Genomic DNA, 16,676 nt, shown 5'->3' with positions numbered 1-16,676 from the left:
AGCACGGTGACATGTGGCAAACGAACATGTTCAGACACGTGTCTTTGTGCAAGGAAAGCTCACGCACGGACTGCATCAGGCAAGAATGGCTGGCAGTGTAACCGCGGTGGCCATTGCCAGCTAAAGGTGGTTCCTGGCATTCGAGCTGCACAGGGCCAGCAAAAAACCCTTTGTACTCCCATATGCAGCTGATATACACCCATATACATCCATATGCAGGACGTGGAAGTGGTTGGCAAGGTACAATGCAGTGACCATAGAATGGTACGGTCTCGAATTCGCCTAGATTTGAGGAAGGAACGACAGAAACTGATACGCAAGAAGCCAATCAATGAGCTAGCACTGAGAGGGAAAGTACAGGAATTCAGAGTCTCGCTTCAGAACAGGTACTCGGCTCTTAGTGAGGAAACCAACCTTAGCATAGATACAACGAATGATAATCTGACGAGTATCATTACGGAGTGTGCAGTGGAAGTTGGAGGCAAGGTAGTTAGACAGGACACTGGCAAGCTTTCCCAGGAAACGAAGAATCTTATTAAGAAGCGTCAAATCATGAGAGTTTCAAGTACAACAGACAAAATAGAACTGGCAGAGCTTTCGAAGTCGATTAATAGGCGTAAGGTATCCGATGTAAGAAGGTATAACATGGAGAGAATTGAACACGCTCTGAAAAACGGAGGAAGCGTCAAAGCAGTGAAGAGGAAACTTGGGATAGGCAAAAATCGGATGTATGCACTAAGGGACAACGAAGGCAAAATAACTACCAATATGGATAGGATAGTTAAAATAGCGGAGGAGTTTTACAGAGATCTGTACAGTAGTCGGGACAACCACGACCTTAGTACTATAAGAACTAGCAGTAACCCAGATGACACCCCACCAGTAATGATAGAAGAAGTCAGAAAAGCTTTGTAGAGCATGCAAAGAGGCAAAGCTGCTGATGAGGATCAGGTAACATCAGATCTGCTAAAGATGGAGGACAGATTGTGTTAGAACTAGCCACCCTGTTTACGAGGTGTCTCCTGACGGGAAGGGTACCAGAGCCTTGGAAGAACGCTAACATCATCTTAATACATAAGAAAGGATATGACAAGGACTTGAAGAGTTACAGGCCGATTTGCTTGCTCTCTGTAGTGTACAAGCTATTTACAAAGGTAATTGCTAACAGAGTAAAGAAACCATTAGAATTCAATCAACCAAAGGAACAAGCAGGATTTCGAACAGGCTACTCAACAATCGACCACACTCATACTATCAATCAGGTAATAGAGAAATGCTCAGAATGTAACCAACCACTATACATAGCCTTCATAGATTACAAGAAGGCGTTTGATTCAGTAGAAATATCAGCCGTCATGCAGACACTGCGGAATCAGGGCGTCGATGAAGTATATATAAACATCCTGGAAGAAATCTACAGGGGATCAACTGCTACCATAGTGCTTCATAAAGAAAGCAACAGAATACCAATCAAGAAGGGTGTAAGGTAGGGGGACACAATCTCCCCAATGCTATTTACCGCATGCTTACAGGAGGTTTTCAGAAGCCTAGAATGGAAACAGTTAGGGATAAGAGTTAATGGAGAGTACCTTAGTAACCTGCGCTTCGCCGATGACATTGCATTGCTGAGTAACTCAGGGGACGAATTGCAACTCATGATTACGGAATTAGACAAGGAGAGCAGAAAGGTGGGTCTTAAAATGAATCTGCAGAAAACGAAAGTAATGTACAACAACCTCGGAAAAGAGCAGCGCTTCGAGATAGGTAATAGTGCACTTCAAGTTGTAAAAGACTATGTCTACTTAGGGTAGGTAATAACCGCAGAGCGGAACCACGAGATTGAAGTAACTAGAAGAATAAGAATGGGGCGGAGCACATTTGGCAAGCACTCTCAAATTATGACAGGTAGATTGCCACTATCCCTCAAGAGGAAGGTATATAACAGCTGTATCTTGCCGGTATTTAGCTACGGAGCAGAAACCTGGAGACTTACAAAAAGGGTTCAGCTTAAATGGAGGACGACGCAGCGAGCAATGGAAAGAAAAATGGTAGGTGTAACCTCAAGAGACAAGAAGAGAGCAGAGTGGATTAGGGAACAAACGGGGGTTAAGGATATCATAGCTGAAATCAAGAAGAAGAAATGGACACAGGCCGAGCATGTAGCGCGTAGACAGGATAACCGCTGGTCGTTAAGGGTAACTGACTGGATTCCAAGAGAAGGCAAGCGGGTTAGGGGGAGACATAAGGTTAGGTGGGCAGATGAGATTAAGAAGTTTGCGGGTATAAATAAGCAGTAGCAAGCACAGGACCGGGTTAACTGGCGGAACATGGGAGAGGCCTTTGTCCTGCAGTGGACGTAGTCAGGCTGATGATGATGATGATGATGCATCTGAGCATGCTGGCATTTTTTTTTTTCTCGTAGGGAAAGCTCTGTAACGGCCACTGGCCACCTATTTGTCGTTCGTAGCCAGATATGGGGTGCCAGAAGGAACCGTAACCATTCAATAAATTGCATTACTGCATTACGTACTTACTGCACAGGGGTGCAGCGGTGCAGTTGTTGCTTTGGTAGTAAATTTCTTTGGTGGAGAGGAGAAAAGGGTCATTCATATCTGCAACAGTGCCAGAGCATTATGGATGCACCGAGGGGAACACTAGCAGATTAGGTTCAGTTTTCGAACTCCTGTGACTAAGGGGGACTGGCCACAAGTTCTCACATCTCAAGCTGCTGCTGTTCCTTCTTGCTTGGTCAGCACAATGCTGCACTTTGTTTGTGGTCGTGCATGGGCTTTGACATTGTGTTTACATATGGGTTTAGCTAAGTGCTCTCAGTTTTTCGATCCTTGTACTCTAGCCGGCATGTCAGCACGTGCCGGCTAGAGTCAGCAAGTGAACAATGTCAAAGTGTCGTGCTGCTATGTGCAAAAGTGGCTATAGCACAAATATCAACAAGCTAGCCTGGCATTTCTTCTGTACACCTAGTTGACAAAACACTTCGCTCCGCACAGAACAACAGGTCCCTTCCACGCACCTACAAAGAGCTCTAGGTAAAGCCTGAAGTTTGAGACAAAATGATATCCTTAAAACCTAGGTACACGTCATCACTGGAAGTGCCCGGACAGTGAATGAAAAATGAAGGTGCCTCATTGAAGGTACAATCTTGATGGTTTTTTCCAAATGTACCTTCCTACCAAGGAACCTTGGCGTAGCGCGCATTGATGCAGAAGCTGCCGTTTCCATTCTCTCTTCACTATCCCCTCTACCCCCAAGAAGAGGCAAAAACAGCAAAACAAAAAAACAATTACATGCATTGTTACAGGTGCTGTGTGTTCAACTTAACAAACTGCCTGGCTATAGAAAACGCACGAAAATTTGTAACTCCACCCAAAAGTGTCAGAAAAGCAGCACCACTGACCTCGAAAAGGCGACATGTTTTTAATGTGTGAAGTTTTTTCTTCTGGTGTTGTGGTGCCACTTTTTTTCCCTTCTTTTCTTTTTTTGTTTTGATGCTAAACGTTTGGTGTTCTTTTAGGGACACAAAACAAGGTTTCTGGTCTGCTACTGCACAGACACATTCACAGGCATTTTTTTGGTGGACGAGCCTCAGATTACTTCAAAAAACCACGTTTCTGTCGGAAGCGCAAGCAACACCTTGACATTACAACACCTTGGGGAAGCACGCCAGCAAAAAAGAAGTAAAGGAAAAATAGCCAAATGAATTTTTATGACTTTTCTGTGATGTTGGGCTAACATGGTGGGGTGCTTTTGCACACTGTAGCCAGTCAACGGGATGAATGTGAAAAAGAGGAAACAGAAAGTAAACAGCATGGTTGAGAATGTCTCACATAATTCAAAGAGCTCCTGTACTTTCCAAGGTCAAGATGTGTGAAGAGTCGATCGCTGACATTCCACAATGGCGCTTTTGTTTATCAGCCCTATTTCATGCTGTGTTGAGCTTGCAGGCACCACGGGTACTCGGCCATTAATTACCATTGAGATGCAAACGCACCAGTCAGACACCCAGATTCTGGATTATGTGTAGGCCTTTAATGATGCAATTTTGCTTGTTGTGCAGACATTTGCTTCTCCAGGTAGTTATGTTATAATTCGTCATTACTGAACACCTTGTGTGCATTCAAAAATGAACGCTGTTTGTTGGATGTCAACTTTTGAAATCCTCATTCAACGATACGTCTCATTGGCACCTTAAGTTTTTCTGCACAACCACTGATTTCATTTTATTTCATTTTCATTTTATTTCCTTAAAGACCCGCGAGGGGGTATTACATAAGGCATGGGTAATTATAAAGACAAAACATAGAAGCCAAACATTTAACATAGAAAGTGCTTATTTATATTTTCTATGAACGATGATGGGCAGGGAATGGTTGCAATTTCAATGGGAAGGCCGTTCCAGTCTGGTGCGGTACGTGGAAAAAACGAGGCAGAAAAAGTAGAAGTCCGGGAACATGGCCGAGCAACTTGAAGCAAATGGCTCGTGCAGTGAGATATGCGTGTTGCGGGAACGATATAAGGTGGGGCATGCAAGGGACTATGAAAAAGTTTGTGAACATTGACAGGCTGGCAATACGACGGCGAAGTTGTAGATCTGGTAAACCAGATTCTGCTTTCAATCCAGATACGCTGACAGTGGAAGAGTATGAACAGTGAATAAATCCAGCGGCCCGGTTTTGAAGTGATTCGATGGCATGTGTAAGGTCGAGGGTCCCAAATTGGTGATGCGTATTCTAGTTTAGGTCGAACGATGGACTTGTATGCTTGTAATTTTACGTGTTGTGGAGCGAGTCGTAAATGGCGTTTAAGGAAACCCAGTGTTTTATTTGCAGATGAAATGATACTAGTTACGTGTATGTTCCATAAAAGATCGTTACAAAAGAGTGACGCCCAAATACTTGTATGACGGAACATTTTCTAGATGGATGGCATAAACTGTGTACGGATACACAAGCGGCATGCGACGGCGATGGAATGAAACGACTTTACATTTACTCGGGTTAAGTTGCATGAGCTAGCGCTCACACCATTCCTGGAGGCAGTTTAGATTGGCTTGTAAGGATGACTGTTTTGAAGTGTCAGTAACAGTGTCATATATAACGCAGTCATCAGCAAACAGGCGGGTTTTACAGGTTAGTTTTGAAGGCAAGTCATTTATGTATATAAGGAATAAAAGGGGAATAGGAACAGAACCCTGGGGTACTCCGGACGTTACTGGAAGAGGATTAGAGGTACGGTTGTTGATATTAACAGACTGGGAGTGGTTTGTAAGGAATTCTCTGATCCAATTTAGTATGTTCGGGTGAAGATTTAACTGGGAAAGTTTTAGTAACAGTCGAGAATGGGGTACTTTGTCGAACGCTTTGGAAAAATCTAAGAATACGGCATTGGTTTGTAAGTTACAGTCCAGATTAGTATGCAAATCATGAACAAATAAGGCTAGTTGTGTTTCACAAGAGAAACCTTTGTGGAACCCATGTTGTGCTGGATGGAAAAAGCTGTTTGAATCAAGAAAGTCTATGATATGCGTGTAGATGATGTGTTCCATGATTTTACAGGGCGCGCTGGTTAAAGATATGGGACGATAGTTTAATGGCGAGTTTCTAATACCCGATTTGAAAATTGGAACGACCTTCCCGTTCTTCCAGTCATCTGGTAGGCGTTCTGTTAAAAGTGACTGTGAGAAGAGCAAGCATAGAAAAGATGCACAAATATATTTTGTATTCTTAAGGAATTTGGAGTTGATTTCATCAATACCAGAAGAGGAGGAAAGTTTTAATTTGTCGTCACATAATTCCATTAGCAGTGAACGATACCGGTGGCATAGCACATTCTATAATAGTGGGTGGTATCGTAAATGTCACGTTACTTTCTTTGGTAAACACAGATGAGAAAGCGGTGTTGAAGATGTTTGTGCATTAATCATCGGTGGATACGTGACCCGATTCACTGGTAAGAGTAATTGGGGCAGTATGCGGGGGGTTCAAAACCTGCCAAAATTTTTTTTGGTTGTTAGTCAGCATGCTTGGTAAGTCAACGTTGAAAAAATAATTCTTTGCGTCTTGAACTGCGCATAAATAAGATTTTTCAGCTGCGTAGTATTTCTGCCACTTTCGCGAGTCTTCTAGTCTTTTTGCTAACCTAAACAGGCGTTTTTTCTTGTTTTCTAACCTTTTCAGAGTTTTAGAGAACCATGGCTTTTGGCAGTTTGCATGGAAGCGGGATTTCGGAATAAACCTGTCAGTCTATTCATTGACCTTGTCTTTAAACAGTGTCCAGTTTTCTTCGATGGACCGGGAAAAGAAAGTAGTTTCTAAACTGGATAAGAATGCGTTAAGTGCCAAATTTATTGCTTCATAATTCCCCTTGTCGTACAACCGAATGGTTTTTTGGGTGTTTTGACGAATTAACAGTTTAAATGCAAATTTGCTATGGATGACCTTATGGTCACTTATTTCGGGGAGATAAGTAATCGAGACCATGTCATCTGGGTGACTGGTTAGTATTAGGTCCAAAATATTTTCACACTCTTGTGTTACGTGTGTTAGTGCAGTTACCATTTGTAAGATTAAAATTTAAACAAACGTCCAGGAAAGCCCCGGCTTCGCCTTGTGCCTGTGACGGCATGGTTTGGTTAAGCCGGTTAATACCCGGAAAATTAAAATCACCGAACAAAACTACGGGGGCGTTGGGATACTTTTTTGTAACTTCGTTTAAGACGTCGGTAAGATTATTAGAAAAGTCAGAATAGCTATTCGGGGGCCTGTAGCAGACGCCAAGTAATACTGACTGGGGCTTAGCAGAACAAAGAATCCAAATTATTTCAAGGTCAGGTGACAGGTTAACTAATGAGCAGGTTATTTTTTGGTTTATGGCAATAAGAACTCCTCCTCCCTTCTTATCTTTTCGATCCTTCCGAAATAGCTGAAAATTAGGCAAATCGGCCAAAACCTCTTGATAAGAGAATAAGAGACGCTGTCATTTAACCATGTTTCGGTTAATATGAGAAAGTCGCTGTTGGATGACAAAGCCAGATTCGAAATATGTTCGCAGTTCGAAATGATACTTCTAATGTTAGTGAAGATCACGGAAAACGAAAAAGCTGATTTGGGGACAACTTGGGGGGAGGTTGGCTTTGGTCGAGGACAGGATGATTGCTATTTAAATTTTTTCACAGACTGCGATGTCTCGTCAAAGACGTAGCATTTAGTTCCGAGAAAGAGAGTTTTGAAGCGCACAGTGAAAGCTGTTGACTTAGTTCTTGCAAAATCAATTAATTGTTTGCGCGCATGACGTACGGCAGGGGAGAAGTCCTCGCCCGCGCTGAAGCCTGTGTCCTTGAATTTGCGACTGTTGGAAAGGATAAGTTCTTTTGTTTTGAATGATTGAAACTTTACAATTATGGGACGAATGCGGTTTTCTGAGAAGCGCCCGAGGCGGTGCGCACGCTCAATTTCTGAGGGAGGAATTGTTAGTTGGAGTGTGTCACTGCAGTGACAGATGATTATTTCTTCCGAGTCTGAATACGTTTCAGTTTTAGTAGTATCCGGAATGCCATAAAATATAAAATTGTTACGTCTCGAACGGTTCTCACTGTCATCTACACGGGATTCGAGATTGCAGATCTTGTGAATCATTTCGTTTGTGAGTGTCTTTAGGTCAACCAGCTCTGTGCACATGGATGTAAGGGCAGTGCAATGTTTTTCAAGGTCAGTGATGCGCTTGCACAAATCTGTTATCGTTACGTCCGTCGTTTTTAGTTGGTTTTTAATTTCCTGCATGTCGGAAATAAGCTTATTCTGTCCAGCAGATAGCTTCTGCAATTCAGTAAGCAAGTCTTCACCAGTGGGAGGCCCAGGGTTAGTTTCGACATCTCCCACCAAAAGCAAAAAAGAGCGTATGACCTGCGCACACTCAACAATAATCACAACACAGCACCGTGGGCTCGGCAGCTGAACTAAAAAATAGTTACTCGATTTCTTAGCAAGAAAAGCACTTCTGTTACTGACCTGCCTGATGAAGGCAAACAGATTAGGCTGCGCGTTCGCGCAGCTACTGAGCCCACAATGCGGGGCAGACAGGGGCGTTTGTTTTGTAGTCGTGGCTGCAGATGATGTCTGTCTTGATGGGGTAGTCCACGTGTGGTCGAGGCTCAAGGTTTGCAGTGGCAGCGCTATTGCTAGATCCGGTGCGATAGTAGTGGGATTCAAGTTTGAAGTGCCACTGTGGAAGGGGGCGGGAATTGTTGACGGTCCGATGAAGCCAGGCATGAGAAACTGCAGGAACAACTTTGAAGGCATGGTGAGTACCTGCATGATGAAGGCAAACGGATTAGGCTGCGCGTTTGCGCAGCTACCGAGCCCACAAGTATGGGCCAGCCAGCAACTTTCCTGACAAAATATTTGGCAGTGAGCGCCTTGTAAGGACATGGCAAGAAGTGTCGAGCATTTCTATTAATTGGGCACTAGGACATTACACCGCTCTTCGACTTAGCATTCGCAAAAGGGCAACATAAGGTGAGCATTTGCGGCAGACCCGAGACGCCCTTGGCGAAGTCCGATGAGTCTCGAACAATAGGAGTCCAGGGAAGGAAAATAAATACGTGCTCACCCTTAGTCTTCCCGGAAAGATCTCACTCCCGACCTGCGCCCGCGAGACGTCTCGAGAGATTTTGTGCACGGCACCACAGTGAACATCCGCTATCGAGTGAGAGGGGTTAAACCTCACTTCTCGCTCCCCCCAGTGCGGTAGACGACAGAGGAGGGGAATCATGTCGGGACATGAGAACGACAGAGGAGGGGAATCATGTCGGGACATGAGAACGCAGAACGAGGCGGCAAAGCCCGTGCAAAGGCGGCGGGCTGGCCTCGATTCTCACATGTTCTGTAACTAGGAAGCTACAGGGGTTAGAATATCTATTTTAACCGGTTTCTGATTCTCGCGTAGCCTCACCATCCTCCTCTGCCACAGGGAGGGGAAGGCATAGCCTGTCGCCGTGACTCCGCTCACTTCAGCAACATTACACAAAAGCAGCGATGCGTCATTAGCGTACAGCCAACGACTGAGCACGGCATCCCCGACATGAGCGCATGTCATAGCGGCATGGGGAGGAAAGGAAGCACAGTTTAGGAGTACTCTTCCCATAGCAGTAAAGTAGCGAGGCACCTCTTTATCCTGGAGGCTTTGGTTCTGGCAATATTGTTTTTCCCGGTAGTCTTGGGATCTACAAAACGGCAGAGGGCAGCACAGGCAAATGAATATGTGGACTGAGTGGCCGAAACTGCACCACTGCAAGGTCAAGGCACCATTTCATAAAACAAAGAACCAATCGCCGAGCTCAGTGGTAGGTCAAGTTGCCCATGGTCAAGCTTGCATCACAGTGTGTATGGGGGAGATTGGTCACGAGAAAAGAGGCGCAAGAATTGATTTTGGGAATGGAGGACTGCGCGGCGCTGTAGTATTCGGCAAATGTGATTGCCACGGTCTACTGTACAGTCAGGGATTGCGCCTATTTGGTGCAATTCCTCATTTTGTGCCAAGCTGCACCGAAATGATAAAATTCGTCGAAAATTCTGTCACTCAGCATCAAAATATCCTACTAGCCTTAACATTTTATTGCGATAACAATTTTATGGACACTCTCAGCTAGATTTTGCCACTGGCGTCGACGTGGACGTCGGCATCAATGTACCGCACCATATATGTATACGTATCTTTGTATATGTATATGAAAACTAAAAAAAAAAACCCAGAAAAAAAGACTCTGGCGCACAGAATCGAACGTGGGACCTCTGTGTCGTGAATGCGAGGCGTTAACCACTGAGCCACCGAGGGGTACCTCCACTTACCGCTGTTATCGGGCATCTTGGAGGTGAACTATCTATCATGTTTTCAGCATTGTCAGCAAGATGGCCCAATGAGCAAGCGGCGGCTCTCATCTCTCACGTGTACTTTGGCCCACGGAGAGGAGGGGAGTGGACAATCTCTCGCGTGCCCTTATCTCCCAGTGGGGAGGATCACACGTCTTGGCTGGCGTTGAGCTTGCACTAAAACGATTCTGTTGTAGTTATGGGGTGCACAAAGGTCACTGCAATCGTTGCACAGCCTCCGTTTGCGAAAAGGGCACGCTTTTCAGACACAGTGAAGTAACAACTGAGACGCTAATTCCCGTTCGTCTGTACCTGTGAGTACGTTTCATGCGTCATTTGTGCGTGAGAAACCCAGGGCACATTTAGATCTGCTTGCCGTTCTGCCCGTGACCTTCTAATTTGTTGATATCACATTCATTGCTTTGCCTTTGTGGCAAAGCTGTGACTTTTTTCATCACTTGCATTAATTTCAGCGAGAAATGGGGGCCAACTGAAGTTCGGGTAATTTTGTTACTTGTATGCAGTTACTTGTATGCAGTAAACTAGAAGTTTACTGCATACAAGGTTACTTGTATGCAGTAAACTTCTATGTTTCTGTCGCCAAACCCTAGCAGTTTATCATGCCCTTAGTAAGATGGCGGCCGCAGCCGCCATCTTTTGATGAATATGGCTTTACTTGTTGGAAATAATTTCCACTTCAGCAATTTTTATTGCAATACCAATTATATGGACACTCTCGGATGGATTCTGCCGCCCGTGTCGCCGTCATTTGCCGTACATGTATACCTAAATATATATGTGAAAACACAAGAAAAATAATCCTGAAAACGACTCCGGCACGCGGAATCAAGCATCGGACCTCTAAATTCTGAGTACGAGGGGTTAGCCACTTAGCCACGAAGGAGCACCTCGCTCAACATACAAACGGCAAGCTATATATATCTACCACTTACCCATAGTGATGAGCATCTCAGGGGAACTATCATATATTCAGCATTACCAGCAAGATGGCGCAATAAGGGCGTGTTGTCATGTCGTCACGATGCGACAATGCGCGCTCTGATCTCCCACGCGTACTTTGCCTCGTGGAGACGGGGCAGGGTAGAAATTTATACGTGCGCTTGCTTATCTCGCGGTGGGGACAATTGTACGCCTTGGGCTTTCACCGGAGAGATTCTGTTGTAGTTGCCAGGCGCACAAAGGTCACTGAAATCGTTGCACTGTCTTTGAGAAAAGGCCGTGCTTTTCAGACATAGCGAAGTAACAACTGAGAAGCTTATTTGCGTTCATCTGTATCTCTGAGTACATTTCATGCGTCATTTGTGCGTGAGAAATGCAGGGCACGTTTCGATCTGCTTGCCATTCTGCGCATGAACTTCCAATTTGTTGATGTCGCGTTCATTGCTTCGCCTTTGCGGGAAAGTTGTTACTTTTTAAATTCACCTTTGGGCAGATCCTTACCATGAATCGCGGTGTAGGATATATTTATTTATTTATTAGAATACCCTCAGGGCCCGTAGGGCATTACAGAGGGGGTGGGTACAACATATATAACACACAAGAAAAAAAAGACAAAATAAAGAAACAAGTGTCAGATGCGCAAATCAGGAAGGCAACATAAGTCAACTAAAAATGTATAAGAATTCAAGCACATACAAGACAAAGATAGATAATGGAAACTGCGTATAGTTACAAGCATTGCTGAGAAATTGCAGTCTTGAATAACAAAGGGTCTGTTATTGATACAACGGAAGAGGGAAGGTGGTTCCAATCGGCGGCTGTTTCCGGTAAGAAGGCTGCTGAAAAGAATTTGGTGCGGCAAAACGGAATGGCAACCTTATGCTGATGATCAATGCGCGATGAGTGGTATGACTGTTGTGAAATGAGGTCTCGCTTCATTGATGGATTGTGAAAAAATATCTTATGAAAAAAAATGCAGTCGCGCCAGTTTCCTCCGGACAGTTACTCATTATATACTCATTAGACCAGGACACTCACGAAAGAACGCCATGCGCCTATCGGTTCGCAAACCGTAGTGGCTATTTGTCGATGGAACGACGCAACTTCAAGACAAAAATGCGCTCACTACGCGGGAAATATGAATTTCCTAGTAAGCATATGCAGCTATGGCATGTTAGAAAGTGTCCATCCCAGTTGGTGTAGTGGTTATAGAGGTCGGCTGCTGACCCAAAGGTCGCGGGTTCCATCTCGGTCGCGGTGATCACATTTCATTGGAAGGAAAATGCTATAGAGGCTCTTGTGCTGTGCGATTTCAGAGCACGTTAAGAAACATCAGTTGGTGAAAATTTCGGGAGCCCTTCGCTAATGCTTAGTATGACATTTCTGCAGCCCTAAAAAATCAAACAAAGCTGTGCACTAGTTTTTTTTTTTATGCCTTTTCCATTCCTCAGTTTTATGAATCCCCCAAAATATCTCGGTCACCCAGCTTGGCTAATCTACACCTGAATTCTCAGAGTCTGTGAAACGATTTGACAGGCATGACAAATGCTAATGTGGACTTAATCATTGTTTGCTGAGTAAGTGGTTTAAATGCATTTATTAAAGTAACAGTGCTGATATTCACTTTGCGCAATTTAGGGGATGTTTATAGGTTTGTACATACTTTCTCATTAAATGTTAGCCTTCTTTTTCATACTGCTTGAAAGTTCGCCTTTCGTGATGAAAAAGGAATGTTTTTTCGCCGTAACCTGCTCCAAATTTAGATTTTACCGCTCCAAAAGTCACATTTTGCTCCTCCAAAAATCGCTCCGGTTGCACTCCTGTACAGTTGACGTCCATTGTCTCAGACTTGCTTGATTTCCCGGACTCATGTGTGGCACTGTCAAGTTCGCCATAGACTCAATGTAATAAAAAGTCAGAAATTTCGGACATTTATAGCTTTCGCTATCCGATTTCCTGGGCTTTTTACCACGAACTGCTGACTTGAAGTCGCCATCAACGATGCCATTTTAATTGTTTTTGGACCCTCGAACCCAATGCGCCATGACTTCCGCACCCTCGAAAGTGAAAATGCCGCAATCCAGCGCACGACAATCTCTTTCCAGCCTCACCTTAGGCCGTGTGGTCTGTACAGCCAGTGCTCCGACAGCTGGAAAAGCTACGATGTTGACCTATGGTCTGCCGTCAGCATGCTTGCAGACAGACACTGCCTGTTTTCGTTACATGAACTGTTTTTGTCACGCGAGCTTTATACTGGATGCTGAGGCGGCCATCTCGCCTGGAGTGGACAGGGCGTGCGATGGACTTCCACTCGCAGACGTCGGCTTCACCGACCTTCCCGTTCCTTGCTGTGCACCCTGCCGGTGTTTGGATTCCAGCCAGAATAACCCTCAAGAGCTTCGCCGGCGCTGATAAAGACTTCGAGCTGTGTGCGGAACTGACCCATGATGACATCATTCAAGTTACGGAGAATTTCGACGACACTGAGATCGAAAAGGCAGCGCCTACATATCCAACCAGCTCAGAGATGATGCGAGCACTGACTCTGTCATCAATGTGCAGCGACAACATAACATTAAGTGAAATTGAGGCAGACATTATTGCGGGCAAGTGGAATGCCGTGCAAACGAAAATAAGCGACCCTTTTTTTAGATGCCAAGCAGCTGTTAGACTAGTCTCGGTAACGCTGTTCATCCACGTCCCAGTGCCAACGTGGCACACCGCGCTCCTCTCGCTGCAGGTGTTGGGGCAGTGCCAAGTAAATCATGCCTGCCCTCTCGGTGCGCAGTAACATCACTCTCTCTTTCACCTGCCGCATGCTCGCCACTTGTCACCTCTCTCTCACTTCACCCTCTCCACTGCTCGCAACGTTCAAGCGCACATGGAGTGAGCGGCTCTTTTATCTGCGGTGGAGAGGACGTCAGGAAGCGAAGCTCCTTTGCCCGTCAAAATATGCGTCGAAGCGATTTGGCCTAGCCTTGTTGTCACTGGCATTGTGAGGGTTAGGAGAGCCAATCATTTTTGCGAATAGCGACGTCGCACCTGCAACACGCTCGAGGCACAAGCCAGATAAGCCCAACGTAAGGGTCGGCATTGGAAGACCAATGACACTGATAAGGTGTGAGTCAAGCACGCTGATCGCGTTCGAGAATGGAGGCGGCGCACGGGTAGCACCGACTAGACGCGAGCCAAGAAAGCCGAGTGGAAGTGCCGCCAGTGGAAAGCCAACACTGGCAAATCCTTGTTGACACCGTTGTCGGCAATGTCTTGAAAGCGCCACACGCCCACTGCCAAAGAACCGCCCGCAAGCGGCAATCGGGAGACAACCTGAAAGAACGATTAGAAACCTCTCGAAGATGCTGCTGCTCTAAGTGCATTGCTGTGCGCATTGGCGGCATTGCGATCTTTGCGCTGTACCTTACTCCTAATCTCCTGAAGGAACAAGTTCAGCACTGTCTGGAGAAGATGCTGACTGATGGCAGCGAGGCGTGTTGATGTGTATTTCTTATAGTCGCTGGAGACTTTGACGTCGATGTTAGTGGAGGAGTAGGAGAATGGCTCGACAATTATATGCGTGACGTGCACTCGCTTAAGTACCTGTTGGTGGAACGGAAACTACCCACCACAATAAGGGGAACATGCATCGATCTGATTTTTGTCAACTTTGACATTGAATGTCTGCAGGAGGTTCTCAGCGTGCACTTAACCGATCACAAAACCGTGGTAGTCAAAGCGAAATGCACCTCAGCTCCGGTACAGCACCCGTGTTCACTCTGAAGAAACGACAAGACCTACGCCAGCCATCGCTTATATTGAATCTTCCAGCGCTCACCGCTGCACCCGCATTAGCATCATTCAACCCCTGACGCCCCTCGTGCGCAACGCTGCTGCTTCACATCCTATCAGGGTTCGTTTTGGGGAGATGTCTTCTTTTTTTTTTGTGGTGGCTAAGTGTTTACAAATGCAGTAGCGCCGGCCGCATCGGACCTTTCTTTAAGAGGCAAAGCTCCTTAAGTGGTGAGTTTGTACATGCATGTCTCTCTGGTATGTGACTGCCTAGTTCTGACTCACTCAGCAGGTGCGGACGGATAAACAAACAGACGGACAGACAGACGAAGAGATGGACAAACAGACGGAGGGTGGATTCATGGTTTACCAATAAAATCCTCCGAAGCTTCGCTCACTCATCATTCACTCCGTGGATAGGCTATGATTTTCTTCTCTTTCTTGCTTTCGGCTCGTTTCAGAGCTACCTAAATGATGCATTTGCTGAATTGCAATGAGAATCTTGTACTCCTGCTGCGACCGTCTTCGTCAGCGAAAAATACCTATTAAGGTGACGGTTCCACATTTGTAATCTTGCCAGTAGTGCTGGAAAAGACAACAAGCACCACCAATTGACCAATGATGAAGTAATTCGTCAAGTTATGGAAGATTCCAACGACACCGAGATCGAAGAGGCAGCGCCTACACATCAACGAGCTCAGAGATGATGCGAGCAGTGACGCTGTCATCGATGTACAGCGACAGCATGACTCTAACTGAAATTGAGGCAGAGATCATTGCAGGCAAATGGAACGCTGCGCAAACGAAAATAAGCGACCCTTTTCTAGATGCAAAGAAGCTGTAGACTAGCCTGTGTGACGCTGTTCATCCGTGTCTTTGTGCCAACGTGCCACACCGCACTCCGCTCGCCGCAGGTGTTGGGGCTGCGCAGTGTGCAGTAACATCACTCTCTCTCTCTTGCCTGCCGCACGCTCGCTGCTTGCCACCTCTCTCTTGCTTCACCCTCTCCACCGCTGGCAATGTTCAAGCGCACATTGAGTGAACACTCTTTCGGCTCGTTTATTGTTTATCACCCCCACTAAGTCAGGAATAGAAGGAGAATGTTTCGGAGGTCAAACTCCCGAACTTGTAGTGTTGAAAGTTGGTGAGTTGGTGATAGTTGATGTTTACCTATGAAGCAGCGCACGGAGACAAGCACAAAAGGAACGAAAGGTGTCGCCTTAGTTCCGTTTGAGCCTGTCTCCGTGCGCTGCTTCATAGGTATTCACGAACTTGTGCTGGTGCGCCCCACTGTATTAGGAAGAAGGAAGCGTGCTTTCACGGTTCAGAAAAATGAGGCGTTCAGCAAGGTCTTTTTTTTTTTTTTGTCCGTCAACAACACCTTTATCCTCCACTAAAATCCATGCTTCCTTGTCCGCACACTTGCTGTGGCGCAGTGCTTTTCACGTGAGGAACAATGGCGCTGCAAACCGCCAAGTTTACTTTTGGTTAGCATGCTGTCAGCCAGTCCTGTCTCACTGGCCAGCTGCTCTTCATGACACTCAGTGACAGAATATGCAGCTGGCTGACACAATGTCTCACGGAAGTCACATCACAATCGAAACATGAGACATTCATCATTGAACATGTGTAAATAATCCACCCGCTGTCGCTTATGCCTGTGTTATTCAATGGTGGCTACCGTTCAGCAGTGATATTGACCTGCCTGCGACTTTGCATAGAAGTCAGCAGTATTGACTAAATAAATAGACAAAGATTTTTGAGCCAGACAGTAGTCATCTTAATGAAATCACCTTTTCCTTTTATTCATTTCTGTGTAGTTTTTCAAGTTAGCAGCCACTCATTCTTACCACACTCTACCATGCTACTATCGAATACTGTCTCTCGAAAAGGACACCTCAACCAGTGCTCACACGAGGGGAGGGAAGGAAAAGAGAAACAGAGCAGAGAAAAGACGCATGGGGCGAGGGTTCCCCCCCCTTTGTGCCACCCTAACTTGTACTTATGCACCAAACTGGTTGAGAAGGGAGTGTGAAATGATGATGA

The 16,676-nt window shown here is 45.6% G+C and overlaps 2 protein-coding genes across 7 annotated transcripts in view; one reads left to right on the top strand and one right to left on the bottom strand.

Annotated features, from left to right (window-relative positions):
* LOC119167658 (WD repeat domain 33) overlaps window positions 1-16,676 on the top strand; it is a 325,197-nt gene that overhangs the window by 188,927 nt on the left and 119,594 nt on the right. The window lies entirely within an intron of this gene.
* Window positions 4,232-16,676, bottom strand: part of LOC142804298 (uncharacterized) — a 41,323-nt gene continuing 28,878 nt past the window's right edge. The window contains exon 2 of the mRNA XM_075891075.1: window positions 4,232-8,324. Within this exon, the coding sequence (XP_075747190.1) occupies window positions 7,173-8,324 (1,152 nt within the window). The 3' untranslated portion in view covers window positions 4,232-7,172. The remainder of the gene's footprint in view (window positions 8,325-16,676) is intronic.

Source organism: Rhipicephalus microplus, chromosome 3 (genome assembly GCF_043290135.1).
Source record: "Rhipicephalus microplus isolate Deutch F79 chromosome 3, USDA_Rmic, whole genome shotgun sequence".
Taxonomy (NCBI): domain Eukaryota; kingdom Metazoa; phylum Arthropoda; class Arachnida; order Ixodida; family Ixodidae; genus Rhipicephalus; species Rhipicephalus microplus.
The sequence above is the reverse complement of the archived record's forward strand: the minus strand, read 5'-3'. Positions and strand labels throughout refer to the sequence as shown.